The sequence below is a fragment of the Saxophila tyrrhenica genome (assembly GCF_035928015.1).
Source record: "Saxophila tyrrhenica strain CCFEE 5935 chromosome Unknown scaffold_1, whole genome shotgun sequence".
NCBI classification, from domain to species: Eukaryota; Fungi; Ascomycota; class Dothideomycetes; order Mycosphaerellales; family Extremaceae; genus Saxophila; species Saxophila tyrrhenica.
Genome location: NW_027041733.1, coordinates 1,139,878 through 1,153,869, shown reverse-complemented (window position 1 = coordinate 1,153,869; position 13,992 = coordinate 1,139,878). Strand labels below are relative to the sequence as shown.

The window sequence follows — 13,992 nt, the reverse complement described above, 5'->3', positions numbered from 1 at the left end:
CGACCACTCTGGCTCCTGGACTCGTTGCCTGGGGTCGGGGGCAATGTTTTGTCCAAAGCCAGCCCTCCTGCTACGCTTCCTCCACTTCCCTTTCGCGTTCCCAAGGGCGCAATGCGGTGCTGAGCATCAAACGTCGCGGGAGAGGCGGACAGGGAGCCAGCGGTAGGGGAGGGTGGAGAGTTTCCGAGTCTTGTGTCACTGTTCGAGGCTACCGACAACAATGCCATGCCCATAAGCAGGTTTGGTGGGCCGCAAGCTCGGAGTCGATCAGGCTAATGGGCAACTGTTTCATGGTACATGCATATATCAAAAGGGAACAGGTAGAAGTGTATATTCTATTGCTCCTCTATCGTACAGCTGGAAAGATAACGCCACTACACGCGATCCTCACCACCACCACCGCCCCAGCACGCCTCCTAGTCGTCGCGGTGTCCGTTGCAGCACCAAAGTAAACCGTCTACTCCTTCGGGAAGCGTGTCATCCTTCATGCAGGGTCCGGAATTTCAAAATAGCACCCGATGCCGCTAGTGCACAGTAGCCTCTTGCTGATAATTGCATGTGTTTGCTGTACCTATACCACCTCTCTTATGCTACGTCGGTTTCTAAGTTGAGAGCGAGGCACAAACCCTTTCGACGGTACGAAGAGGAAGACTTCAACACCTACCCAGATGCCGTATCTCGCTTGTCAGACCATGATATTAACACCCCTTCAGTTCGTAGAGCTGATCAACCTTGCTCAGTGCTGGGGGCGAACTTGATCTGACAGAGCTGTACAAACTCTCTCACACCCTCACCAGCATCACCATCGTCGTCACCATCGCTTTCTTTCATCTTTTTGATGACGTCCAGCGCCTCCTTGTCGCCCTTCGCTTGCGTCCAGGCTCCGTGCTGCCTCTCGCTTGGGATGACAGCGTCTCTGCCTCCTCTGCCACCTCCATGATAGCGACCACCTCGGAAGCCTCTGCCACGACCACGAGATCGATGCCCGCGTAGGCTCTGTGTGAAACCAGGTAGACTTCCACGATTCCAACTGCGAGCGTCTTCCGGACCAGGCTCCAGGGTAAGAGCGTAAGCCGCCTGTAGCTGGACTTTCAATAGCGGAAAGCGAGCGAGTAGACGTTTGAAGTCTTTGTCGTTTTCGAAACCAGTGAAGTCGACTTTGGGGACTCGCTGAGTTGTGCCTGGTCGGTCCTTTGGTGGTTGCGCCGAATGGTCCTTTGGTGCTTCGTTGTCGTGAAGGGCCTTATGTGGTTTGTAACAGGCTATTGAGCAACTAGAAGAATATCAGCGGATGGGTCACAGTGTACTTGAGGAGTAGAGAACATACTATCTCAGCTCACAAACGGGACATTTGTACTTGGACTCCTGTTCGTGGCAGACGCCGCATGTAGGGACCATCTTGGGTGCTTCATTATTGACCGTCAACTCAATAACATCTGACCCGATTCACTGTCGAGTTCGAATGGAGTCTTCCCTTCATATTGCAAAGGCACATCGTGCCAAGCCAAATTGCGGCGAAAGCAGGCATTCCCGAGCGTGATTGAAGCTGTCATGCATGTGACAGAATCACTCTCGATACACCACCAACACAACATGCCACCTCCTAGATATCGAAACCTGCTCGAGCTGGCTCGCAGCCCTCCACGACAATGGACGTGCAACACCTGCCAGACATTCTCAAAGCGACCGCAATGGAGACCAGCGATCCAGCGGCGGGCTATCCAGACTACCCGGCAGACCCGCCAGCACGCAGCACCGAGCATGGAAGCAGTACGAAGAGGCTTCGACAACAAGAACAGTAACACCCTTCTCTACGCCCTCTCGCTCATCATCGGCACCCTGGCGGTCTCGTACGGAAGCGTGCCGCTGTACAAGACCATCTGCCAGCAGACCGGCTGGGGAGGACAGCCCATTAAGTCGGCCGCACACGCCTATCCCGACTCTGAGCAGGACATCGCAGCCAGGTTGACCCCCATCACCACCTCACGTCGTTTGCGCATCACCTTTGCCGGCAGCACATCTGACATTCTGCCGTGGAAGTTCTCGCCGCAGCAGCGCGAGGTGCGAGTCTTGCCTGGTGAGACGGCGCTGGCCTTTTACACGGCCACGAACAAGAGCGAGGACGAGGATATAATCGGAGTGGCCACATACAGCGTCACGCCAGCCCAGGTGGCGCCCTACTTCAGCAAAATACAATGTTTCTGCTTCGAGGAGCAACGTCTGAACAAGGGCGAGACTGTGGACATGCCGGTTTTCTTCTACATCGATCCGGAGTTCTTGCAGGATCCTAATATGAAGGGCATTGATACGATTACTCTGAACTATACGTTCTTCAGTGAGTGTTCACCTCAGAGCCGACGATCTTATGTACTCCAGCTGACCGCGATGTAGAAGCGAAGTACGATAAGGATGGACACCTGTCCCCAATACCGATGCCATACTAGTTCGCATTGCAAAGCGCAAGCAATCCGGCGGTTTGGGTCGATGCAGAATCCCCACTTTGCGCCGAACTCCAGCAGAAGATCAGAAGCTCCAACCCCACCCCACTCCGATTGGTGATCCGCTCCATGACCACTACTACAACAGCTCAGCAACTCCAAACTTCTTGATAGCCCGGAAACGACAACGGATTCTATCATCATGTCAGACTCACGAAAGCCGACGCCTGGACAGCTGGCGACCAACCTTCCAGGTCCGACCGCTTACCTCACCGGCCACAACCCCGACGGCCAAGCAATCGTCCATTCCAAACGGCCGGTGGAATGGGTGTGCTACGATGAGGGCAAGTTGGCCATGCGCCCCGCCTACACCACGACTTTCCCTGCCGATCTCAACAACGATGCCGACGTCGCAGACCACGACAAGAAGATGGAAAGCGGGAAGCTCGGGCTCGTCAGCGGCGGCGGTACAGTCCTGCGATACGTCGACTTCGCACCTGACTATACCTGCATGATGCATCGGACGCAGTCGGTGGACTATGGCATAGTCGTGGAAGGGCAGATCGAAAGCGTGTTGGATTCTGGGGAGGTGCAGTTGATGGGGAGGGGGGATGTCATGGTGCAGCGGGCGACAATGCATGCCTGGCGCAACCCGAGCAAAACGGAGTGGGCACGCATGATCTTCGTGTTGCAGGACTGCAAGCCGCTCTACATCAAGGGCGAGAGATTCGGAGAGGACCTTGGACGTGGGACGGAAGGCCTCCCATCAAGCGGGAATGATCAGTGAGACTCGGTGGATCATACAGACTAGCACATGCTGCAATGAGTGCCGCAGGTGCTCTGCATGTAACATACAAATGAACGCTCTTCAATGCGCGAATCGGAAGTCCAGCCGCTTGTTCCCTCTGTCCTTCGTCGTCGCCAGATACACTTGCCTATCCTGCCTCGACATTGTCTCCCATCGTACTTCCCGCCGCTGATTGAGGGAGACGTAGAATCGCTTCGCAATCAGGAAGAGCACGATATTGCAGCCCGCCACCACAATGAGTATCTTGTTGCCAGCGAAGTAGAAAGGTGCGTCTTCTCGCTTGTATATCTGGTGGACGGTCAGCAAGCAAGCAAGTGACTGACGGGAATGAACACACTCACGTTTAGTGCGATGATGTTGCAAGCCGCGACACACATATTGTACACCGCCACCGAAACAGCCCGATTCGCCACGGACCCGGAGTTGCGACTCGCCAGCCCGAGAAGCATCGCATGAACGAACGGCTGCGCGCACGTCAAAAACGCCAGAGCCCACGTGTTGATGTTTTCCCGGTCGAACGGCAAGACATACATCGAGATCAGCATCGGCAAGCACCACACCTGGCTGAGAGAGCTGACCAGGAGCCTCTCGTTGACCAGTTCCGAGAAGTAGGTGAAGAGCAAGAGGTTGAAGGTCCAGATGAGGTCGGCGGGCAAGTGTCGAAGTCGTCGCTCGAAGTCGCTCATGGCAAGTGTGCGGAGGATGTTGGTGAGGTACTGGACAGAGGGCAGCATGGGTAGTTGCCAGGACAGGCCTATGAGGTAGATGGGCCACATCCGATAGTCCATCAAGCAGGTGTAAAGAGATCTGAGCGTGATCGGCTCACGGTTGCTCATTTCGCCCTTGCCACGGTCGTCCCGCAAAACGCGGTTGACCATGATCTTCTGCTCCGTGGCCGATACCCAGCTCCGCCTCCCATGGGATTTAGAGGGTGTCTGCGTTGGCGACGGAGGGAGGCATAGCCACGCAATGCAGCCAAGAGGAAAAATGATTGCGCTCACTGCGCCAGGAAGCCACCCCTGCGGGTTGGGGAATTCTGAGAGCCCGCTCAACTGCATCATCCCGGAAGCCAACAGCGTGCATGCGACCCTTGCCATCGGGAAGCCGACCCAGAACCATGCGAGGCGTTTCGTGAGTTCGGTAGAGGTGTAGAAATAGCTCACGTAGAGAATACTGGACGGCACGAATCCGCTCTCGAAGATCCCGATCAAAGCTCGGTTGACCCAGAATGACCGTGGTCCCGTCACGCCGAGCTGCATGCTCGCGACGATGCTCCACGAGATCATCTGCAGCGAGATCCACTTCTCACAACCGATCCACTTGCCTATGAGTTGAGATGGTAACGTCGCCGCCACAATCGATGCGAAATAGACTGTTTGGCCCGTTTTCCAGTCGTCCCGGGAGAGGCCTTGGTCTTCCAGCATGTCCTTTGAAGGGGATTGGGTGATACTGGCGCGGTCGACTTGGAGGACGAAAAACATTAAGCCGAGTAGCAGGCAGATGCGTCGGTCGATCTGCATCACGTTCAGTCACTGAAAGTTTTCGCGGAGTAGAAGGATGAACAATACCTTCTTGACGACCCTCCTCTCCGCATCCCTTGTCCATCTGAAGTGATAGTCATATCCAGCAACAGGCTCGTAGGACTTCACCAGCGAGCCGCTCTCGAACGCACTCTCCAGCTTCGTCGGCAGGGGATCGGGGTCTTGCATTTCAAATGAGCGCTTGCTCTCCGCCTCGTCCTCGACCATATCCTCCATCTCGAAGTGCAGGTCGGCCGGCGTCCAGTCCATGTCGGGTGATGGTCGACCATGACGAAGCATTCCCGCGGCCGGTCGACTTCACGCATCCAGTTTGCAGTTACCAGCTCAGCTCAGAGGCTGTCGTCCCTGCCCCATCGAGTCGTCGCCGCTTTTCAGGAAAGCCCGAGGTTGAGTTTCAGATATTGCGCAGGCTCGTCGTCGTGAGCTGGGTCCGCGGTCCACTTTACACTACGCCAGGAGAATGCTTGAAAACGAGGGTATGGAGTGAGCGGTGCTGAGGATAATTGATACTGTGCTATGAATGCTGGATGGTGTCGTGTACTTTTGTCTCTCCTAACTTTTCCTTGCTTCCATCGCCCCTTCACGCCATGGCGGCCACATTGAGTTTAGCGGGGCCGCGGACAACGCCTTCAAAGACTTCATCTCGGTGCCATCATCCTTCCCATCTGTTCCGATCAAAAAGACGATTGTGATATGGGACCATTCACGGTACAGATAAAGAGACATTCAGTCGTCGCCTCGTCGCGAGGCACTCACGTGCAGGATCCTTCGTATTCATTCAGCCGTCCCGCTTCGTGGGAGCTTGGATATGCCCGCGGCTTCTTACGCCCGTACCTCGACATGACTCTTGCTTGATATCAAAGCAGGACGGTCTTCAACCACTCACAGCGAACGTTTGTTGATTAGACATTACGCCCTGGTCTGGCGGTGTCCCTTCTTGAATGCACTCTTCGATGGGCGTGCTCTCGTACCGGAAGACGGCAGGTAGAACAATGATCTCGACCGAGTTGAAGTATGATGGCGCCAGATCTATGGGTATAAGTATGCCTGGGACGCTCCTGTCTTTGATGAACATCAAACCTCACTTCTCTTCACACCTCCGAAACCTCAATACATCTTGTTCACAATGGCACCAACAACCTTCCACTTGGTCAAGCTCAACAACAGCGCCACGGGAGGAGCCTTTCTTCAATCCATTCGCTCTCTCCCATCACAGAACCGTCCACTATACATTGGACAATGCCATCATTGGATCCACGCCCCACACCTCTCCGTGGAAGCCCTCACTGGCAGCGGCGATACCATGCAACGCTGGGACTACCTCCTGATCTTGACGACCCAGTCCCTCCCCGACACCCTCAAACTGTCCGTTGAGGCAACATGGTCCATCACAGCCATCGTAGACGACGAACTACTCGCCAACCTCGCCGAAGCGAAACGCCAGCGCGGCGCCGCCATCACTCCTCCACTTCCACAAGGCTGGTGCCCGACAGACCACAGCGGCCTCGACGCCGCAGAGCCACCGTCTGATCTTGAAACCTCTCTTGCGCTTTCATCTTACCGCCTTGGGTCACCCAAAGACTCCAATGCCAGACCAGTCGCCTTGAAAAACTGGGTCGCCGAATTCGGCTCTCGCCACACTGGCCCCGTACAAATGTTCAACCTTCTCTCCTATCTCCCCTCCGGCCGCGCGCAGTACTTCAAATACGTCGCTGCTTTCATCGAATCCGTCGGCAGCAGCTATGGGGGTGACCCGGTGTTCATCGGTTTCGGCGGTGTCGTTGACTGGAGCTCGAAGGACGACGAGCAGAACGAGGAAGGCGTGGGGTGGGAAGATTGTGCGTTGATTCATTACCCGAGTATTTGGCATTTTGCAAAGATGCTGGATGACCCTGCTTATGCGGATGTGGATCGGAGGTTCAAGCAGGGAGCGTTGAGGGACAATCCGTTGGTCTGTTGCTCGGAGATTGATTTAGAGTAGATATCTAGTCATCATGACTGTGAAAGGAGAGAATGGAAACTGTCAAGAAACGTTCGTTGTGCTTGACTTTCTGCGACATATGTGCGCATCCCTCAAGGCTTGATCAGAGCGATCTGTCCAAACCTCGCGTTCTCCGCCGCATCGTCCCACGCAGCCTTCCACTCCTCCAGGGGATATTCGCCTAGATTCTCGGTCAGCAGGTCTGCACGAATCAACGAAATGCTCAAACTGACCAGTGACTTCAGCAACACTAAGATCAAGCAACCCGCTCTCAACCAGCTTGAACAGATCGTAAATGTCCTGCCGTTCGTACATCCACTTACCATAAATCCTAATGTTGGAATGCATAATGAATGAATGCGGGATCGCGATGTCTGCACAACAGTCAGCGTCAACGCTCCTAAGGGAGAGGCAGACTTGATATTACCTTCTCGATACCCGCCCATGATGCTGATACGTGCGCCATGACGCAAAGCGATGATACAGGACTTGATATGAGTGCTCGCATGAGCTTCCGGAGGGCCGATGTCGAAGTAAGCATCGATCGGGCCGTACTTCTTGAGCTCTTTGCAGTCGGCCATCATGTCTCCAGTAATCGGGACTGTTTCGACACGTTCCGGATGCGGGATCTTGGACTTCAGGAAGGCGAGCGAGTCCTTGCTGCGACCCATTGCGATGACACGAGCACCCATTGCCAGAGCTACATTCACTGCCGCACCTCCGAATGCGCTGGAAGAGTTAGTTTGATCCATTGATACTCTAGCGCTGTCGACTCACCCAGTGGCCGGAGCGATGACGACTGTCTGCCCAGCTTGAAGCCCGATGTCCCTCAAGCCTCCATAAGGCACCATGTGTGCAGAGGAGACAGCCAGCTGGGAGAGGCTGTACCCTAGACCGCCGTCCTGCTTAGCACCTGTCAACCGCCTCTCGTTGAGCAGTGTCAGATTCTCCAGCGGGGCACGGCAGTACTCCGCATAGGACCAGTCTCTGTACACGTCTCTCATGAGTTTCGCGGATCCTTCTGTGAATCCTATAAATTAAGGTGGACGTGTCAGCATTACAATGGCTCGGTACGCGCAAGACGACCTGCGGTCGTGGCGCTGCTCATGCTCGCACCATACCTTGAATAACGCCAGCAAGAAAGGCATCCGTCGGCTCATCGCGCGACCGGATCATGATATCAACGACTACCAGATCGCCCGGCTTGATTTTGGTAGCATCTGGCCCAACGGCAGCCACACGTCCGATGAACGATGTCCCCGTGACCAGAGGCGTAGGAAACGGATATCTCCGTTTGCCATTGTAAATATCACGCATGTAGCTGATCGTATTGGCGACAAGTACACGAACAATGGCACTGCCAACTGTAGGCTGAGGCGTAGGAATCGTTTCAACCGAGGGAGGCTCGTGGGTAGAACGAAGGACGAGGGCTTTCATCTTTTCGGGGAGATCGATGGAGGTCGCCATGATCAGTTGATCGGGGACGTTAATTGCAATACTCTTGGTTGATGCGGTACGATGTGGAAGTAGAATGGTCAAAGGAAGAGACAAGCTCATATACCACTCTGCCTGCCGCAGTTCGTGAAGGCATCTTCATCTAGGACGATGATCTTCCCGCCCTTGAGCAGACCGGCGCTCAATGAGATGCTGCGTATCCAGAATCCTAGGACCATACGGACGAGACATTCTCCAAACCGTCGCAAAGCTATACCTACCTGGTCCAATATGGCATAGTCGATCGGAGGAACATGGTGACCACAATTCGGCGTTAACGGAAATTGATGGCAATGTCTCTGCAGATTCCCGAACAGCAAGCCATTGGCGCGCTTTGTTTGCGAGTGTACCAATGGTACGACGCAAAGACGCGGCTGGCCAGATGGTGCATGATGCAATTCAAAAATTGACAGATGAATTGAAGTCGAGGAGGTGGAGTTGCCTAGGATCTGACGTTGGTCTTGGAAAAGGTCCGTGCTGAACGATCTCCAACACCACGACGTTCAATTTTCCAGTTCGTCCCTCAATCATCTGCGCAAAATGTCCGCACCGCGGCTTAAGGCAGACTACCGCGCTCCGGATATCTCCGAGACCTTCACATCAACGGTGCCATCTCCTCCGGCGGACGGGACGGTCCAGGATGTGGCCACAAAGACAGCATATCTCTCTGCTCTGCGGTCCGGCGTTACAGAACTGCAAGGCAACGTAAACACCTTCTTGACGCAGAGGATGGAAGACGAGAAAGCAGCACAATCAGGAGCGACCGCTTCCCGTAAGACCAAGGAGGAACGAGAGGAGGAGATGTATGGCGAGGAAGACCCGGAGGATGCATGACGCGACCCGAAGCAATTACGAACTGAAATGCAACGGACTCAGAAGTCAAACGACGTCACTACGAAACAGGGACAGCGACGTGCGATCCAAGAAGGTGCTTAGGTGCTCCAATCTAGCTGCGAGGCAACTTTGCCTGCTATATCATAATCCAGCAGCATACATCAGCCCGTATCCAATCGTGATAATGACAACATATGCGATGATGCTGGCCGGAATGCCTCTCGTCAAGAAATGCCGTACTTGCAGATACCTCTGCCCGGTCTGGGAGTCTTCCATCATGATGGCGGCTAGAAGGATAATCAGCAGATGATCTCAAGACTGCGTTCGAGGCGGACTCACTCATGTTCGGGAACCCGGACGTGGGGAGACCCATGGCTGCCGACGCCATCAAGACCGTTCCCATGACAAGCAGATTGGGATGCGGGTCATTCATGTTACCACCCACCTGAGCTACGAGCGGCAAGATGATGAGGGCGGCGACTGTATGACTGATGAATGTGGCCACCACAGCGACCAAGGCGGCGAAAACGCACATCACCCCATACAAACTCAGGCCTTCAACTTCCTGAGTGATGCTGGTGGCGATTGTGTGGAGCAGTCCGGAGCTGTTGACCGCTTTACCAAGAGCCAGACCACCGGCCGCAAGGATGATAATGGTCCAGAGAAAGTTATTGAAGTCTTCCTTTGTCAAAATGCCGGTGCCGAAGAACAAGACGATGGGGATGATCGCGATGACTCCCATGTCGCCGAAGATGCTCTCCATTTGGTGGCTTACGCACCACAGAATAATCGTGCCAATCGTGACGACGGTGATGAACCACTGGATGCCCGTGAACTTGTCTTTCATTGGGCGAATGGGCACGATGGTGGTGTTGCGACCAGGCCGGAAGGTTACCAGCAGCAGCAGCCAAATGAGGACGATGGAGATGATGCAGACTGGCAACGCGATGAAGAACCAGATGCCCCAGCCGGGCTGTGGAGACATGTTTTGAAGTGCGATGAGGTTTTGTGGCGAGGCGATGGGTGATGCTGCGCCGCCCATGTTGGAAGCCAGGGCGATGCCGAGCAGCAGGGCTTTAGTCATGTCGCTGTCGGATGGGAGGTTGCGAAGAATAGGCTGTGCCAAATATTAGTACTGCAACCACACACTTCTTCTGTATCCTTACCTGAATGATACTGAAGCACAGCACCGGCGCCGCCACGTTGCTGATCCACATGCTCGCAAACATAGCAACACCCATACTTGTCAACAGCACCGTTCGTGGCTTCGTGCCGGCTTTGCTCAGGACAAATGTTGCCATCATCTTGGCAATGTTGTACTTGGACAATGCAGCTGCAATGGTGAAGCCGCCGAGCAGAAGCATGATGACTGGTGTCCACATGGCAGAGAAGACATAGCTTGTAGCTTGTTTCGAGGTTAGTCGCTGATGCGGTTTGTCATCCTGCCGTACCACTTGCAGAACGACGACCAGGAATGGCACAAGCAGCGAGGTCACGAAGAGTGGGATGGCCTGCAAAATACACATTAGCGATGTAGTGGTTCAAGCGGACGAGATTGTTACAGACCTCTGTAGCCCACAGCAAGCTCACAAATATGACCAGCGCCAGACAGTTCTGCTGCTCAGGCTTTTCCATGATGGGCACAGCCAACAAAGTGGCAAAGATTGCTATGCATGCCACAAGCACCCAGAACGTGCTGGACAGCAAGAACTTCGGACAGCGCGTATTGCCCAGCGGCGTCCGGACTTCCTTCGTTGTACCGTCTTCCTGATCGCCCTGGAGTCTGGCTTTCTTGGGATCAGTGTCCTGGCCCAGCATCGTGTTCCGAATACCAAGATTAGCCGCCTGTGCTTTCCGTTCGATCCCGATCATCTCTCGCCATACGGTATTCCGCTCCCAGACAACATGCTCTCTGAGATGCAAACGGAGTTCCTGCCGCGCTGCATCAACGTCGCCTTTGGTAACGATAGATGCGTATGCAGTCTCCACCCGGTCCAAATTGTGGGACAGATGTTCCAACGTGCTTGATTGGAACGGGTACGCAGGCTTGACCTTCGCGTTGATGTATTGAGATTTCAGATTCCGGTCGACAATCTTGTCGTACTTTTTCAAGACCTTTGAGAAACCAGTCTCGTTCAGCTGAATGAATGATCGCAGCTCGCAGATGTTGACATAGAGGTTGATGACCCGCTTCTTTAGCGTGATGCCTTCGTCGTAAAGCGCCTGTAGTGCATCGTCCCCGAAGTCGTTGAACGCTACGCTCGGTCTTCGACGGCCAATCTCTTGAGAAGCGTTGACGTCGTCATGAGGACCAAGCTGCTCTCCGCTTGCGAAATCCTTCCTCGTAGTTGACCGCCGATCTGAAACCTGGCTTTTGGTGAGCGCACTGTGCTCGTCGTCATCTTCAACATCGCTGTCGTCCTCTTCCGGTATAGGGGCTTCCCGGCTGCTCATCGACGCTCTGCGCCGCTTGGGCGGCAGCTGAAAGCTGCGAAATATGCTCTGTTGCCTGGCGCGAGCCCACACGCTCTGCCGTCTGACTCCACCGCCTTCGCCATCAATCTCGCCCTCGGCGTGCTCCGAGTCGAACTCCTCGACATCTCTGATCAATGCGTCTACCTCGCCATAGATCTCGAGCTCTTTCAGACGGTAGAAGCTGCAGATCTTCTCCAACTCATCGTCCAGCTTGCGCGTGAAGACCTGGTCTGGGTCCTTTAAGTCGCCATTGGAGAGCAGAGGAGAAGACTCGGGGTCTACGGCATCCCGATCTGCGGCGGACTTTGCGTGTACTTGCTTTTCCAGCTGATAGATGAGCTTCTTAAGGTTGGAGTAGGAGATGTAGTGCGAAGACCAGTCGGGCACAGCGTTGAACTGGATGCTGTGCGAGAACTTCATCTCGTCTTCGAGCAGCCGGCAGACCTTTGCGCGGCGGCGGAGAGAGGTAGTAGCGAGCGGACGTAGGGTGGTGGGGCTGCTGGCAGGGCGGTCGAGGGCAGGCGGGGGGAGTTCTTGGAGCTCTAGGTCTTGCTCGTCGGTGTAGTTACGGTACTGCCCCCATCCCTCCCTTCGTCGGCGGTCCAGGATGGCGGTGGGAGGGCAGCTTCATGTGTCGGCGTAGGTCCCGAAGAATAGTGTAGGTGGTGGTGCCGTACCGTATCGCGCCACAGCCGCCCAAATGCCCACGCCGTCTGCCATGATTGGGCGGGTGAGGTCAGAGCACATCGGCTATAGCCGAGCTCTATTCGCGTTCACATGCCGACCACATCCACGTCTTCTTTTCTTCCTAGCATCCACGCATAGGACATTGCGACACAAACGGCCGAGTATATGATTCGGTCGAACAGGTACAGCGGCTTGGGTCGTAATCGATGGAAACAGATGCATCAGCCCGGGGCTGGAAGTGAAATGCCGCCGCCGACATCGCGCATGGTAAGGTACCTTCTGTGAGACTCCACGTTCAGCTGTTCCTCTGCCCATCCCGACGGCTTCGTTCGAACTTCTCTCTCTTGTACTCTATACCTACTCGGAAAGACTCGCGTACTACTTCTATTCTTTCTTCACTCGAGTCGACTTACCATTCCTTCCAATTGAGGAGAATTAGGGAGCTATGGCGGAAGAACCATCGGATGCCCAGAAATACTACGTACGACCCGAGGATGCCGAAGGATATGCTAAAGGCATTCTCCAAGGCAACGGTGTTCCACTGGGAAACGCCGACATTGTGGCCAAATGTCTGGTAGCAGCGGACCTGAGAGGCGTCGACACGCACGGTGTAAACCGCATCCCTTCCTACATGGCACGCATACGACAAGGAGTCTTGGATGCACGAGCACAGCCAACGCTTCACGAAGTCACGCCCGTCGTTGCTCAGGTAGATGCTCACAATGCATTCGGCTTTGTTGCCGCGCACATGGGCATGGCCAAAGCTGTCGAGATGGCTAAGATCTACGGCATCGGCATGGTCGGCGTGAAGCACAGCAATCACTTTGGGATGAGTGCTTGGCTCGTCCAGCAGGCCATCGACGCCGGTATGATGTCGCTGGTTTTCACGAATAGCTCGCCCGCTCTACCTGTCTGGGGTGGCAAAGAGAAACTCATGGGCGTTTCCCCAATTGCATGTGGAGCTCCGGGCGGAAAAGAGAAGCCGTTCATCCTCGACATGGCTCCAAGTGTCGCTGCCCGTGGCAAGATCTACAAAGCTAAAAGGAGAGGTGAGAAGATTCCAGCAGACTGGGCTTTAGACGCAGAGGGCCGGCAGACGGACGACCCAGCTGCAGCGCTTGAAGGCGTGATGCTGCCAATGGGAGGACCAAAAGGAAGTGCATTGTCCATCATGATGGACGTCTTCTCTGGTGTCTTGTCAGGAAGTGCTTTTGCAGGCCATGTCACCAATCCCTACGACCCCAGCAAGCCTGCAGATGTCGGACACTTTCTGGTGGCCATCAAGCCTGATCTCTTCATGAGTCTTGAGGACTTCAAGGGCAGAATGGACTACCTCTCCCAACGCTGCGTTGGCTGCGAGAAGATGGCTGGGGTCGACAGGATATACTTTCCCGGCGAGATTGAGCAGCTCACGGAAGAGACGCGACGAAGAGACGGCATTCCGTACGTTGAGGCGGAGATCAACGCGTTGAATGATGAGGCAGAGCGGGTCGGCAGCGCCAAGCTGAAGGTGGTGGAGCAATAGCAGCATATGTGAGGCTGTATTAAAGCATGCTCTGGCCCTCCATTCCCCGATGTCTTCCCGGTTGTGGAAGCCGGAGCCCTGACAGAACGTGCAGGAGTCCTGTCTCTAGCGGCTCTCCCTGTTCTACGCGAAATGCACTCGACACACCGCAGGCTTTGAGTCCCCGACGATGATTTTGCCGTCAGTCGCCGCCTTGAAGCAAAGCCCGC

The 13,992-nt window shown here is 54.9% G+C and overlaps 9 protein-coding genes across 9 annotated transcripts; 5 read left to right on the top strand and 4 right to left on the bottom strand.

The window, feature by feature from the left end:
- Positions 1–726: 726 nt before the first annotated feature.
- LTR77_000507 (uncharacterized protein) lies at positions 727–1,398 on the bottom strand (the record flags this gene model as incomplete). Its single annotated transcript, XM_064797772.1, has 2 exons — positions 727–1,262; positions 1,341–1,398. The coding sequence occupies 2 exons, from the start codon at positions 1,396–1,398 to the stop codon at positions 727–729; spliced, it is 594 nt and encodes a 197-aa protein (XP_064664006.1).
- Positions 1,399–1,593: 195 nt separating this feature from the next.
- On the top strand, positions 1,594–2,444 carry COX11 (Cytochrome c oxidase assembly protein cox11, mitochondrial; the record flags this gene model as incomplete). The annotated part of the gene is made up of 2 exons (XM_064797771.1): positions 1,594–2,335; positions 2,392–2,444. The coding sequence occupies 2 exons, from the start codon at positions 1,594–1,596 to the stop codon at positions 2,442–2,444; spliced, it is 795 nt and encodes a 264-aa protein (XP_064664005.1).
- A 196-nt stretch (positions 2,445–2,640) lies between these two features.
- On the top strand, positions 2,641–3,225 carry LTR77_000505 (uncharacterized protein; the record flags this gene model as incomplete). Its single annotated transcript, XM_064797770.1, has 1 exon — positions 2,641–3,225. One exon carries the CDS (start codon positions 2,641–2,643, stop codon positions 3,223–3,225), a length of 585 nt encoding a protein of 194 aa, XP_064664004.1.
- Positions 3,226–3,306: 81 nt separating this feature from the next.
- LTR77_000504 (uncharacterized protein) lies at positions 3,307–5,036 on the bottom strand (the record flags this gene model as incomplete). The annotated part of the gene is made up of 3 exons (XM_064797769.1): positions 3,307–3,534; positions 3,588–4,760; positions 4,815–5,036. The coding sequence occupies 3 exons, from the start codon at positions 5,034–5,036 to the stop codon at positions 3,307–3,309; spliced, it is 1,623 nt and encodes a 540-aa protein (XP_064664003.1).
- An 877-nt stretch (positions 5,037–5,913) lies between these two features.
- Positions 5,914–6,768, top strand: LTR77_000503 (uncharacterized protein; the record flags this gene model as incomplete). The annotated part of the gene is made up of 1 exon (XM_064797768.1): positions 5,914–6,768. The coding sequence occupies one exon, from the start codon at positions 5,914–5,916 to the stop codon at positions 6,766–6,768; it is 855 nt and encodes a 284-aa protein (XP_064664002.1).
- Positions 6,769–6,860: 92 nt separating this feature from the next.
- LTR77_000502 (uncharacterized protein) lies at positions 6,861–8,235 on the bottom strand (the record flags this gene model as incomplete). Its single annotated transcript, XM_064797767.1, has 5 exons — positions 6,861–6,949; positions 7,002–7,142; positions 7,196–7,497; positions 7,546–7,798; positions 7,890–8,235. The coding sequence occupies 5 exons, from the start codon at positions 8,233–8,235 to the stop codon at positions 6,861–6,863; spliced, it is 1,131 nt and encodes a 376-aa protein (XP_064664001.1).
- Positions 8,236–8,802: 567 nt separating this feature from the next.
- On the top strand, positions 8,803–9,096 carry LTR77_000501 (uncharacterized protein; the record flags this gene model as incomplete). The annotated part of the gene is made up of 1 exon (XM_064797766.1): positions 8,803–9,096. One exon carries the CDS (start codon positions 8,803–8,805, stop codon positions 9,094–9,096), a length of 294 nt encoding a protein of 97 aa, XP_064664000.1.
- Positions 9,097–9,237: 141 nt separating this feature from the next.
- PHO91 (low-affinity phosphate transporter) lies at positions 9,238–12,291 on the bottom strand (the record flags this gene model as incomplete). The annotated part of the gene is made up of 5 exons (XM_064797765.1): positions 9,238–9,383; positions 9,436–10,213; positions 10,263–10,607; positions 10,663–12,113; positions 12,249–12,291. The coding sequence occupies 5 exons, from the start codon at positions 12,289–12,291 to the stop codon at positions 9,238–9,240; spliced, it is 2,763 nt and encodes a 920-aa protein (XP_064663999.1).
- Positions 12,292–12,703: 412 nt separating this feature from the next.
- LTR77_000499 (uncharacterized protein) lies at positions 12,704–13,783 on the top strand (the record flags this gene model as incomplete). The annotated part of the gene is made up of 1 exon (XM_064797764.1): positions 12,704–13,783. One exon carries the CDS (start codon positions 12,704–12,706, stop codon positions 13,781–13,783), a length of 1,080 nt encoding a protein of 359 aa, XP_064663998.1.
- Between the last annotated feature and the right edge of the window lie 209 nt (positions 13,784–13,992).